General features: G+C 36.0%; 2 protein-coding genes and 1 long non-coding RNA gene across 3 annotated transcripts; all 3 read left to right on the top strand.

Annotated features, from left to right (window-relative positions):
- Positions 1-292: 292 nt before the first annotated feature.
- Positions 293-2,310, top strand: LOC132254900 (putative disease resistance RPP13-like protein 1). Its single transcript, XM_059741919.1, has 2 exons — positions 293-2,148; positions 2,307-2,310. The coding sequence occupies exons 1-2, from the start codon at positions 293-295 to the stop codon at positions 2,308-2,310; spliced, it is 1,860 nt and encodes a 619-aa protein (XP_059597902.1).
- A 112-nt stretch (positions 2,311-2,422) lies between these two features.
- Positions 2,423-7,427, top strand: LOC109123756 (putative disease resistance protein At3g14460). Its single transcript, XM_059741918.1, has 6 exons — positions 2,423-2,803; positions 2,905-4,438; positions 6,018-6,728; positions 6,815-6,904; positions 6,997-7,121; positions 7,317-7,427. The coding sequence occupies exons 1-3, from the start codon at positions 2,423-2,425 to the stop codon at positions 6,101-6,103; spliced, it is 2,001 nt and encodes a 666-aa protein (XP_059597901.1). The 3' UTR covers positions 6,104-6,728; positions 6,815-6,904; positions 6,997-7,121; positions 7,317-7,427.
- A 97-nt stretch (positions 7,428-7,524) lies between these two features.
- Positions 7,525-11,780, top strand: LOC132254990 (uncharacterized). The gene is made up of 4 exons (XR_009467477.1): positions 7,525-8,080; positions 8,512-9,477; positions 9,621-9,711; positions 11,515-11,780. It is a non-coding gene; the product is annotated as an uncharacterized LOC132254990 (long non-coding RNA).
- Positions 11,781-12,843: the final 1,063 nt, after the last annotated feature.

Below are 12,843 nucleotides of genomic sequence, written 5' to 3'. Positions count from 1 at the left end.
TTTTATAATAAAATTGAGACATATTTAAAGTACACAAACAAACCAACAGTGGCATGCAGGTGGGCAGTCGGGCCATCTCAAACTCCAATATGATCCAGCTGTTGCTACAAGGAGCTTCAAATAAATTAAAATGAAAATGGGTGCATATAATAAATTCATAAAACAAATGTTTTATGAGTTTCTAATATTTAAAGCCTTCACAGAGCAGACCCCCTTCTTTCTGCTTCACTTTTTTACCCACTGCTTGATTTGCTCTCTCTCTCTCTCTCTGCAAACAAAGTACAAACCAACCATGGAAGCTGTGGGAGACGCTCTTCTTTCTGCTGCCATCGGCCTCTTGTTTGACAAGTTGGCCTCCGCTGACTTGCTCGACTTTGCACGTCAACAATGGGTGTACTCTGATCTCAAGAAATGGGAGATAGAATTGTCGGATATTCGTGAAGAGCTTAATGACGCGGAGGACAAGCAGATCACGGATCGCTCTGTGAAAGAGTGGCTGGGCAATCTGAAAGATATGGCTTATGATATGGAGGACATCTTGGATGAGTTCGCCTACGAAGCTTTGCAACGGGAGCTCACGGCCAAAGAAGCTGATCATCAAGGCAGGCCGAGCAAGGTACGCAAGCTCATCTCAACTTGTCTTGGCATTTTCAATCCTACTGAGGTTATGCGTTATATTAAAATGAGCTCCAAGGTGTATGAAATCACTCGCCGCTTACGAGATATTTCGGCTCAAAAATCTGAGCTTCGTCTAGAAAAGGTGGCTGCGATAACCAACTCTGCTTGGGGAAGGCCAGTCACTGCATCTCTAGTCTATGAACCTCAGGTCTATGGCAGGGGGACAGAAAAAGATATTATAATTGGTATGCTGCTTACGAATGAACCCACTAAAACCAATTTTTCTGTAGTTTCCATCGTGGCCATGGGTGGGATGGGCAAGACCACACTGGCAAGACTGGTGTACGATGACGATGAGACCATAACCAAGCATTTTGATAAAAAAGACTGGGTTTGTGTCTCAGATCAGTTCGATGCATTGAGAATAACAAAGACAATTCTCAACTCGGCGACTAATTCTCAAAGCAGTGATTCACAAGACTTGCATCAAATCCAAGAAAATTTGAGGAAGGAATTGAAGGGAAAAAAATTTCTGATAGTTTTGGATGACTTGTGGAATGATGATTACTTTGAGTTGGACAGGCTATGCTCCCCTTTCTGGGTGGGAGCACAGGGAAGCAAAATTCTAGTCACAACTCGCAATAATGATGTTGCAAACAAGATGAGAGGGCACAAGAACTTACATGAGCTCAAACAGTTACCTTATGATGATTGTTTGAAGATATTTCAAACACATGCTTTTGAACATATGAATATCGATGAGCACCCAAATTTGGAATCAATTGGCAGGAGAATTGTAGAGAAGTGTGGAGGTTCGCCCTTAGCAGCAAGAGCCCTTGGTGGCCTTTTGCGCTCTGAATTACGTGAATGTGAATGGGAAAGAGTATTGTACAGCAAAGTATGGGATTTCACAGACAAGGAATGTGACATCATCCCTGCCTTGAGATTGAGCTACTATCATCTGTCATCACATTTAAAGAGGTGTTTTACTTATTGCACAATTTTTCCCCAGGATTATGAGTTTACAAAGCAAGGGTTAATCCTCATGTGGATGGCGGAGGGGTTAATTCAACAATCAAAAGATAATAGGAAAATGGAAGATCTTGGTGATAAGTATTTTGATGAGCTACTGTCAAGGTCATCTTTTCAATCGTCAAGTAGCAATAGATCACGATTCGTGATGCATGACCTTGTGCATGCTCTAGCTAAATATGTTGCTGGAGATACATGCTTGCATTTGGATGATGAGTTCAAAAATAATTTGCAACATCTCATTCCTAAAACTACTCGCCATTCATCGTTTGTTCGTGAGGATTATGATACATTTAAAAAGTTTGAAAGGTTTCATGAGAAGGAGCATTTGCGCACGTTCATAGCTATATCAACACCAAGATTTATCGATACTCAATTCATCAGTAATAAGGTGCTTCGAGAATTGATACCAAGATTAGGACACCTAAGGGTGCTCTCCTTGAGTGGTTACCGGATAAATGAGATACCAAATGAATTTGGTAATTTGAAACTTCTAAGGTATCTTAATTTGTCTAAAAGCAACATTAAATGTTTACTTGATTCAATAGGCAGTCTTTGCAATTTACAAACATTGATATTATCATGGTGTAATCAGCTTACCAAGTTGCCTATTAGCATTGGGAATCTAATTAACCTTCGACATCTTGATGTTGAAGGTAACAGTCAATTAAAAGAAATGCCTTCACAAATTGTCAAATTAAAAAAATTGCAAATATTATCTAATTTCATGGTGGACAAAAACAATGGTTTGAATATCAAGAAGTTGAGGGAAATGTCAAATCTTGGAGGTGAACTTCGTATTTCAAATTTGGAAAATGTGGTGAATGTTCAAGATGTAAAGGATGCAGGTCTAAAATTAAAGGATAAACTTGAAAGATTGACACTAATGTGGAGTTTTGGCTTGGATGGTCCAGGGAATGAAATGGATCAAATGAATGTCCTTGACTATCTAAAACCTCCATCGAATTTGAATGAACTCAGAATTTTTAGATATGGTGGTCTAGAATTCCCATATTGGATAAAGAATGGCTCATTCTCTAAAATGGTGAATCTACGTCTCTTAGATTGCAAAAAGTGCACATCTTTACCATGCTTGGGGCAGTTATCATCGCTCAAACAGTTGTTGATTTCTGGAAATGATGGAGTAACAAATGTGGGTACGGAGTTTTATGGAGAGACATGTTTTTCTGTAGATAAGTTTTTCCCATCACTAGAGTCTCTATCTTTTGATTTCTAAGGCTACCATCTCTCAAGAAATTAACAATCGATGAATGTAATGAGACGGTCTTGAGAAGTGGAATTGAACTCACCTCACTCACTGAGTTAAGAGTTTCTGGGATTTTAGAGCTAATCAAATTGCAACAAGGATTTGTGCGGTCATTGGGAGGGCTTCAGGCTTTGAAATTCTCAGAATGTGAAGAACTCAAGTGTTTGTGGGAGGATGGGTTTGAATCGGAAAGCCTTCATTGCCATCAACTTGTACCATCGGAATACAATCTTCGTTCTTTGAAAATAAGTAGCTGTGATAAACTGGAGAGGCTTCCAAATGGATGGCAGAGTCTAACATGCCTGGAAGAATTGAAAATCAAGTATTGTCCAAAACTGGTGTCATTTCCAGAGGTAGGTTTCCCACCAAAGCTGAGAAGTCTTATTCTTCGAAATTGTGAAAGTCTCAAGTGTCTACCTGATGGGATGATGCGAAATAGTAACGGCAGCAGCAACTCATGCGTCCTTGAATCCTTGGAAATAAAGCAGTGTTCATGTGTCATTTGCTTTCCAAAAGGGCAATTACCTACCACCCTTAAGAAATTAATCATAGGGGAGTGTGAAAATCTAAAGTCTCTTCCAGAAGGAATGATGCACTGCAATTCCAGCGCCACCCCCAGCACCATGGACATGTGTGCCCTTGAATACTTAAGTCTAAATATGTGTCCGTCTTTGATTGGTTTTCCGAGAGGTAGGTTACCCATCACTCTCAAGGAACTCTACATAAGTGATTGCGAAAAGCTGGAGTCTCTACCAGAGGGAATAATGCACTACGATTCCACAAATGCTGCTGCTCTTCAAAGCCTGGCTATCTCTCATTGTTCATCTCTCACATCCTTCCCAAGAGGCAAGTTTCCCTCCACCCTTGAGGGACTTGACATTTGGGATTGTGAACACCTCGAGTCAATTTCAGAGGAGATGTTTCACTCTAATAATAATTCATTTCAATCTTTAAGCATCGCGAGGTATCCTAATCTCAGAGCCCTACCAAATTGCCTTTACAACCTCACAGATCTATATATTGCAAATAATAAAAATTTGGAATTATTGCCTCCGATAAAAAACCTCACTTGTCTTACATCGTTTTTTATCTCCCACTGTGAGAATATCAAGACCCCCCTATCCCAATGGGGCCTTTCTAGACTCACTTCTCTTGAAAACCTCTCAATTGAAGGCATGTTTCCAGATGCAACTTCCTTTTCAGATGACCCCCACTTGATTCTTCTTCCTACAACTCTTACCTCCCTTCACATTTCTCGTTTCCAGAATCTGGAATCCTTAGCCTCCCTATCTCTCCAAATCCTCACCTCGCTTAGAAGCCTAGTGATCTTCAACTGCCCTAAACTCCAGTGGATTTTTCCAAGGGAAGGACTGGTGCCTGATTCCCTGTCAGAACTACGGATTTGGGGGTGTCCACATCTAAACAAATGTACTCAGAGGAGAAAGGACATGATTGGCCCAAGATTGCCGATATCCCCCGTGTGGAGATACATGACTAATCCATCTCTGAGCAATAAAACAGGTATTACATCTCATTCCCAACATCTTTCTTTCTCTTCTCTCCTCAACATCACTTTCAATTTCTTTTACCTACTATTGCAATTTTTTAATTGGACTTAATTTTTTGCTAAAATTTTCAACTAGAAAGCAGATCTTGACATGGCTTCTGGCTTGGTATTTTCCCAGTGTCTAATTTTCTCTATAATCTGTCATAATTCGAAATTAGCATTATTACTTCTATCTTGCCATGTGCAATAAATAAGATTTTAATCCAACAATTTCAATATCTAATGTATCAAGACCTTTCATGTTTGGTTCCCGGAAAATTTGAGGGAAAATGCGAGGGAAAGAAAATACAAAGGAAAAGTAGAAGGAAAGAAAAAGTGAAGGAAAATAAAAAAATAGATTAAAAGTTGATAAATTATTTTTTTTGTTACTTCAAACTCATTTTATTTATTTTAACTCATCAATATAAAGATTAAATAATTTAAAAATACATAAGTTTTTAATTAGTTTTAATTATATTTGATTTTCTTTGATATTTTTTATAGAACAACCAAACATGAGAAAATCATTTTCCTTAGCATTTTTTTTCTTTCCTTTGTACTTTCCGGGAACCAAACATAGCCTTAAATTTCTTTTACATAGAGGCTATACTAGAGGAAGTTCTAGTTTATTAACTTGGTTTGGTTTACTAATTAGATAACATTATCACTCCACTTATTCTAATTCTAATGAGGTCATCATAATGAAGCTGAATATGCTAGTATTGCAAAGTTTTATCAATTCATTCTCAATGATGGAAGTTAGTTACATCCTACATCTTATAATCTAAGACATAAAATGGTTTCTAAAGGAGTTATTAGGATTTTTTTTATTTTTTTTTGGTTGATAGAATGGAATTTGGGTTTTATGTTGAAGACTCAAAACATGCAGTGAATGGTGTTAGTGCTTGTTGATTGCAATCCAGATGAATTATAATAGGAAACAAGAAGAAGTTGTATTTGTCTTGATTCCCAAAAATCTTGAGATGTCCAAGTCTCATTTGTTTTTCCACTAGATGGACTACATACCATATTTAAGCATCTACGTGTTCATGATTGTACAATTATGTAGTCTATAGCAAGTTGAATTATGCACAATGACAACAATAGCCATAGGAATTATCTTCTTGAATTATTGGAAATCGAGGGATTTCCACCTTTCACATCCTTTCAAAGATATAAGTCATCCACTTCCTTTAAGGCAAGTTAATAATATTTTGGTACAAGCAAATGGGGTCAATTAAGAACAGAAATTACAAAGAAAATGTCATTTGAAGTCTTTCATAGTTGGTCAATTCCTTAATGATTGATGCTTATTTGGATTTAATCTTTCTTAGCTCAGTCGATTTTAACTCATTTATTAGAATTACTTTATTGTCTAACTATCTAATCCTTGTGAAGTTTTTAATGATGTAAATTAGCTACTTGTGGTAATGATATTCTTAAATTTTAGGGTCATTCTAAATCAAGCATGCTCATTCACTTTATATAAATCTTATCTTCTTAGACATTAACTTTAGATTTTTGTTTTAATGAAATTTTTTGTTGTACATGTAGTATGCTCAAATAGGTTGCACATCCTGTTGGAGCAGCAATGTCACAGAAGATGTACATTATGCGAGTATTTGAAGAGAAGCATCTGAATTTGGAAACTACTAGTGTGCCTCTACAACCTCAGAATTCTTCACATAAGAAAATGTGGATCTCAAGTCCCTACCTCATCAAATTGTCCCTACCTCATCAGATTCAAAGTCTCACATCTCTTCAACAACTTTGTGTTGCACATTGTTTATGTTCTGGAGTTCTTTGAGAAAGCAGTTTCATGAATACACTTGCAAGAGTATTAAGACCCCTTATCTTTGTGGACCCTCCAAAGATTCACCTCTCCAAAAACTTAGTTCATTCATTTTATATTGCACATTGTTTAATGCAATTTCCTTTTGACAGTATTTCTTGCTATAACTCTCATTGATATTTCAATGAAACTATTGTCAAATCTGGAATCCCTAGTTCCCTTCCTTAGTCTTCAAGACTTCATCTCTTTAACTTATAAAGACTGAGGGGTGCCCTGTTCTAGCCCTCTTTACCAAGTGAAAGGTTGTCTTTTGAGTTTTATTGAATCTCTAAATCAAAGATGTTTCAAGGAGATTGCCCGCTTCCCCTAAAGTGAGGATAGATCATAAACTCATTTTTGAACCGTAATAAATTCAAATTGCAAAAATAGGTGCAAAGCCAATTCAACCATATCCTATCCTTACATTCATTAAGGTAACTCTTATTCTCAACACACATTTATACTCTTTTATCTACACAGTACCTTGTCAATTTCTCATATTGATGTTGTTTTCTACTAGTGGCTTAACTATTTGTGAAAGTCTCCATGGAGTTGTGTTGAAAGTTTGACTAGGAAGCTGGTTTTGAGTACAACAATTACAAACTTATGGGTGAGTATTTTGTTTTTTGTTTGTCTCTCCCATGGTTCAATGTTAGCATCTTGAGTTCTGCATGTGATGAAATCTTGGTAATTTTCTTTTAGGTGCTCTTTGAGCAGTCTCAGTTGGAGATTTGACACGCAGGCATGGGATGTAAAATGTCAAGGCAGATTTGACAACAGTTACAAATTGGCATGGATGTCGTCATTTCAATTATTCATCTTTTGTGGTACCTTTCTAATTGGATTTAAATACAAATTTCTAATTTCAATGTATAATGCACAAAGTTTACCTTAATAAGTGCACTTTATGTCAAAATATCTATCTTCCGTAATCAAGGAAATAATAGATTTTTCTTTTAGAAAGAATAATGAAAGTTTTCTTTATTGTATAATTATTTATGATCCTGATTCATTTCTTTCAGGTTTTCACATTGTCAAAAGGAAGGATTCAATTTGTTGTATGTTTAATGCTCTTATTGTGTTGACAAAATGAGGTTTGGATTTCACATTGGAGACCACAAGTTTGGATTGAATGCAAGTAACACCTCTTTATTTATTTCATAGATGATTAAAAAAAATAGGTTGCAAACAATTGCATGTTGAGAACCTTGTTTGAAATATGGTATGCCTTCCATGTTGAGAAGTCTCGTACTCCGTGACTGTGGTGGCTCGAATAGCAACATGCATCTATTATGATACATGGAGAACTCAAGACAACATCTGGTTTTTAATGTCTTTCAAATTAGTGGATTTCATATTAATTTCTCAATCAATGTACAATGTGTTTTTCATGGAACATTGCCAAATAATTATGTAATTTCATTTTTTTTTTTGTTTATAAATCATTACTAAATTTTGATTGCAAACAATTGTCATGATTCATTAGCATGAATTTTATCCAACATACAAGTTTTTAAGTGAGTGATAAACATTGAAAATTTTTCTATTTTGTTTGGTTTGAAATGCTCTTCAATTTTAAACTAACATATTGTTATTTGTTTGCAACATGTTATATTTGTAGAAAATTTTCTTATCAGGATTTATATTGCAGATTTGAATAATGTTTAAGGTGAAGGAGACTTTTTAGCATGTCCTGCTATCTTGAGTTGTGCAAGTCAGAGGCTCAAAGAGCACAAACTCTTATGACTAGAAGAAAGACAATTGAGTTCTCATTCTATGATAAGTTGTGAGGATTGTATGGTATTCTTTGAATTGCACATAGCCTTATTTATCTTTCAAATACTTAATGCAATTGTGCACGAACATAAACTGAACTCATACTTGACACAATTGTGAGTTATATGGTATGCGTTCTTATTTTCTTTTTATTTTATGCATGGGTCAAAAAATGCACTCTTGGTAACTTTGAACTTTAACTTTAATACCTAAGGAACATTTGTTTATTGCAATACCTAATGCTTTTTGGAAGTTGGTTACGATATTCATGGGTGAAAAAATCTTTTATTTTTATTTTTATTATAAGTAGATTCATGGCCTTCATCAATTCCTTGCATATTCCTAATATTATAAATCTTACTTGTTTTCCCAAATTGCATATCCTATGATACAAGTGAAAGCATTAAAGATTGTTAATTGAAACAAATAATTTATTTGCAGTTGGAGATTGGAGATAAGAATACAACATGATCTCATGTCCTTAGTAATTTGTAGATTGAGGATTTTCACAAGGCTTTGCCCCCAATACCAGTAAAAGAAGAAGAGCTACCAGGTAATTTGTACTAACATTAGTACCTTGTATCTCCAGTTTCATAGAGAGTTGATAATTGAATTGGTGCTCAACATGTGGTCTTTGTCCCAAGATAGGTGTGTTATCCATGCCAAGTAGATGCCCTATTCAAATTATAAGGCTTTGATTCCTTAATGATTGGAATGATCTCTAGAATTCTTACCTATTTCTAAATGTCATGTCACATCTTTCCAACAGTCCAGCTTCCTTGTGCTCTAAATTGTGGAGATCACAAGTTACTAAAATTTGTGGTTTGCATTAGAGAAGGATTGTTTGATGCTCTCACTACTGGCTATATCTTTTGCCCTTGAAACTACATATCTTTCAATCTCCTCTGGTGAGAAAAGAATAAAGAACATAAACAAGTTGTCCCATGATGACTCACATTCCTAAAGTTCTAGTTGATGATGTACCTTCCTGAGATTGAAGAGTGAGAAATGTCAAAGACATCCCTTATCTGAGTGAGGCCTTCAAAGACTCCTCACTCTCAAACAACTCATGATTGATGGTATACTTTAAGATGTGTTTCTTCTCAGATGGCCTTCCTTTCTTCCAATGTATCTCCTGTATATTTTCATGTAAAGATTCTAGAATCCATGACTTCTCTACATCACCAAGACCTCACCTAAGCTCCAATGGTATTTGGCAACTGAAGGAGAACTCTGCCATGGTTTCAGAGCTATACATCAGTTCTAAATCCAATGATGAGACATCAATTCAAGATTGCCCATAGGTCCTATTTGTACATAGATGGAGAGATTCATCTTTGATCCATAATAGTTTGGATTCCAAAAATGGAAGTTGGTGGAGTTCACCCTATTCTATCCATATATTCAGTAAGTTTCATCTATTCCCAACACATAATTATTACATTGTAGCTTCTTTTTATGAGTATAAATTGTCATATTGTTGAAATTTTCTACAAGTTGAGCTACTAGAGAATCCCTACACTGAACATTTTTGTTGAAAACTTGACTAGGGGGCAGCTTCTGACAACAATTACAAGCTTTAAGGCTTCACATTTTCTATTCAAAGTTTGTTTCCCGTGTTGGTCCCTCCCACAATCCCATGTAAGCATCAATGTTTTTCTCTCTCCCAATTTAGATTTTCACACAATTATTTAACTGAATTAGCAAGATGTTCTATTTGGTGTATTATTGTAGGATTCTTTTTGTGACAGGTTGTCTAACTTCCTATTCACTATGTTTCCTACTATGTTCAATTATAGTGACATGCTAATTGGATATCTGGAATTTATGTTGTAATGAATGAGAAGCTACCAAGAGGATGCACAACTTCAAGCCTCTTAGAGAGCTAATAATTGATGGTTGCATGGCCCGAGTCACGTCTCTTTTCTAAGGATAGATTTTTCATCCAATGTAAGAAGGTTGATAATTCAAAATTGTGTATAGAGGCTTTGCAGTTGTTATTAATTGGAATGATTCAAAATTCAAGCAATAACAAGTCTCTAGAATTTTTTTAGATTTCTAAATGTCCTCTCATGTATTTCCAAGAGGCCAGCTTCCTACAATATTCCTAATGAAGGTGGAGATCCTAAGTTACCAAAATTGGGGTGTAAAGTGGATGAATGTTGTCAAATGCAAAAGAAGAATACTACTTCTCTTGAATAACAGTATGCTACTTGTCTCTATCTCTCATATTATTGTCAAGAGATGCCTTAACTGATGCTTAAACACCTTGGTATTTATGAATATGGAAAACATGTTTTGTTTTTGTGTCATGTTCCACTCCCAATGCTTCCATTTGTTTGTGAACTAGTTGCGGTGGCTGCCCACTTGGTCTTTCTCAATTCCTTGTTTATTGGCAATATTCCAAAGCTTAATTCTCCTCCCAAATCACATGCTAGAGTACAAGTGATAGAATTAGCCATTGTTTGTTACAAGGAAATCATCAGTTTGTGTCAAGGAGATTGGAGATCGAATGCTAACATAATCTAATTTCCCTTTGTGATTTGAAGATTAAGGGTTTTCAAAAGCATTTTCTCCAATATCGGTGGATGAAGACAAGCTGCCATAGAAACAACTAACAGATTTGATTGAGTTGTGTCCAAGTCTCCCAAAGAACTCGCAATTGAATTAGTGCTCAAGACAATTTACTTCCCCAAGATAGGTCTATTATTGCATAGTTTAAAATTATAGCACTTTAATTCCTTACTGATTGGAATGCATGATAGCACAACATGTATATGGAATTCTTGCATTTTTCTAATTGTGTTATGTTTGTTGAATAGGCTAGCTTCCTCCGGTGCTCTAAAATGTGGAGATTACAAGTTCCTAAAATTTGTTTGTCTATATATATTAGATGAAGATTGGGTGATTTGCAAGAACAACTGCACATCCCTTGAATCATGTATGTTGCTCGGTCTCCACATCATGGAGACATCTGCTAAGCTCCATTTGTAGTTGGCAAGTGAAACTATATATAAGAGACATAACTCCTAAATCCAATGATGAGAGATGACCCAAAGATAGGCCACATCTCCTATGTGAAAACAGATGGCGAGATTCATCTTTGATCTATAATGGCTCACAACAATAGCATAAGCAAGGAGAGTTCACCATATTCTAGTTTCATACCATTGAAATTTCCTTCAAGTGAAGTTATTTGGTGAATTTTGAAATTACCTTTATTGTTAAAAAAACTTCACTACAAAGTAGCATTTGACAGCTATTACAAGCTTTATGACTTTACATTTACTATTCAGTGTTTGTTCTTCTTGTTGATCCTTTCCACAGTCCCACGTAAGCATCAGTATTTGTATCTCTCCCAATTCAATTTTTCATGCAACTTTATCCTTAACTAGATGAGTTCATTTATGTTAATAAGATTTTCTTTTTGGTGTATTCCTACAGGATTCTTTCTACGATGGGTTGTTTAACTTCACTTTCAGCATAGCTTCTAGTTCATCAAGTGTAGTGAAATTGGCAATTGGATATCTACAAATCATATGGTGCAATATATAAGAAACCACCAGGAGGGTGTGGAACCCTGAGTCTGTTAAGAGAGATGGTTGCATGCCCAATAAACATCGATCTCCTTCCTAGGGACAAATTTGTATATATATCTTTGGAGTTGTTACTGATTGGAATGCTTCAAAAGTAGCAACAGGACACTGTGATTCTTTCAAATTTCTAAATGCCCTATTCCACATTTTTCCAAGAAGCCAACTTTCTACAATCCTAATGAAGGTGGTGATTTTGAGTTGCCCAAATTTGGAGTTCAGACTAAACGCATGTTGTCAAATGCAAATGTAGAACATCACTTCTGATTCGTGCCCAGTTGGTGTACCTTGATTTTGGTCCTCAGATGGGAGTAATCAACAAAATTTATAACCTATTACACCATGTACTAGGATAGCCTCAGCTAGCATAGCATAGTAGCTCTAGGATCGTTCACTGGGAAGGGTTTTCAATTTACAACTGATACCAATTCAAAGTTGAATTGGTGTCTTTTCATTTCAAGGATAGCTTCAAAAGAAAACATAAAATTTGATTGAAAAAGGTTTGGTTTCAAGCTAACTAAAAAGAAAGTAATGAGAATTACTTATAAAGAAAAAGCGTCTCTTGGAGTTTTAGGATCACTGGGGTCAGGCTCCTTATGCAAAAACAGAGTTCCGGTCACTTTGGTTCTTTTTCTCGCATTGGAGAATTAACATATAGTTCATTCTCCAACCGGTGTTGTACAAATGTTTTCCTTTTATGAATTTTAGCACTAATTCCCTCTCACTGATGCATCTTGCAATGGATCGTGCCTCTCACCTAGCATTTGCCATTCAAGGTGATCATTAACCTTGGACTTCTCTTCTCAAGCTCGCAAGAGATAACTAATGGATGTCTCCTTAGAGTCCAAAAGCTTACCAAGTGTTGTCAATTCCTGAAAATCCTACCTTCAAGTCACCTCTCAAAGGCTCGCAAGAGGTAAACTAGTGCATCTCAGTGGACGGAGATCATTTGCATTACCAAGTGTTGGCCCAGGTGAATTGAAGGCGTTTGAAGTTAACTAAAAACATAGAAACCATAAACAGGTTACACTTTATCTTCATTAATAGCTGAAACAACAAAACTCTCAATTCTTGCATTCGGCACCTTACCCGGCTACCTTAGCTCCAAGAAACAAAAAACCTAGCCACCCATTCTCTGAGGAAACATCCTCATAGCTTGTTTGGCTAGTAATGAAAAATA

The sequence above is a fragment of the Vitis vinifera genome, chromosome 13 (genome assembly GCF_030704535.1).
Source record: "Vitis vinifera cultivar Pinot Noir 40024 chromosome 13, ASM3070453v1".
NCBI lineage: Eukaryota > Viridiplantae > Streptophyta > Magnoliopsida > Vitales > Vitaceae > Vitis > Vitis vinifera.
Note: the sequence above shows the minus strand (reverse complement) of the source record. Positions and strands in the feature narration are given on the sequence as shown.

Bases quoted from the DNA above. Each gene is read 5' to 3' on its own strand.
- LOC109123756 (XM_059741918.1), top strand. From the start codon at position 2,423: ATGTCAAATCTTGGAGGTGAACTTCGTATTTCAAATTTGGAAAATGTG. The intron at 2,804-2,904 runs GTGGGTACGGAG...CCATCTCTCAAG, and splicing joins GAAATGATGGAGTAACAAAT to AAATTAACAATCGATGAATG. The intron at 4,439-6,017 runs GTATTACATCTC...TTGTACATGTAG, and splicing joins ATCTCTGAGCAATAAAACAG to TATGCTCAAATAGGTTGCAC.
- LOC132254900 (XM_059741919.1), top strand. From the start codon at position 293: ATGGAAGCTGTGGGAGACGCTCTTCTTTCTGCTGCCATCGGCCTCTTG.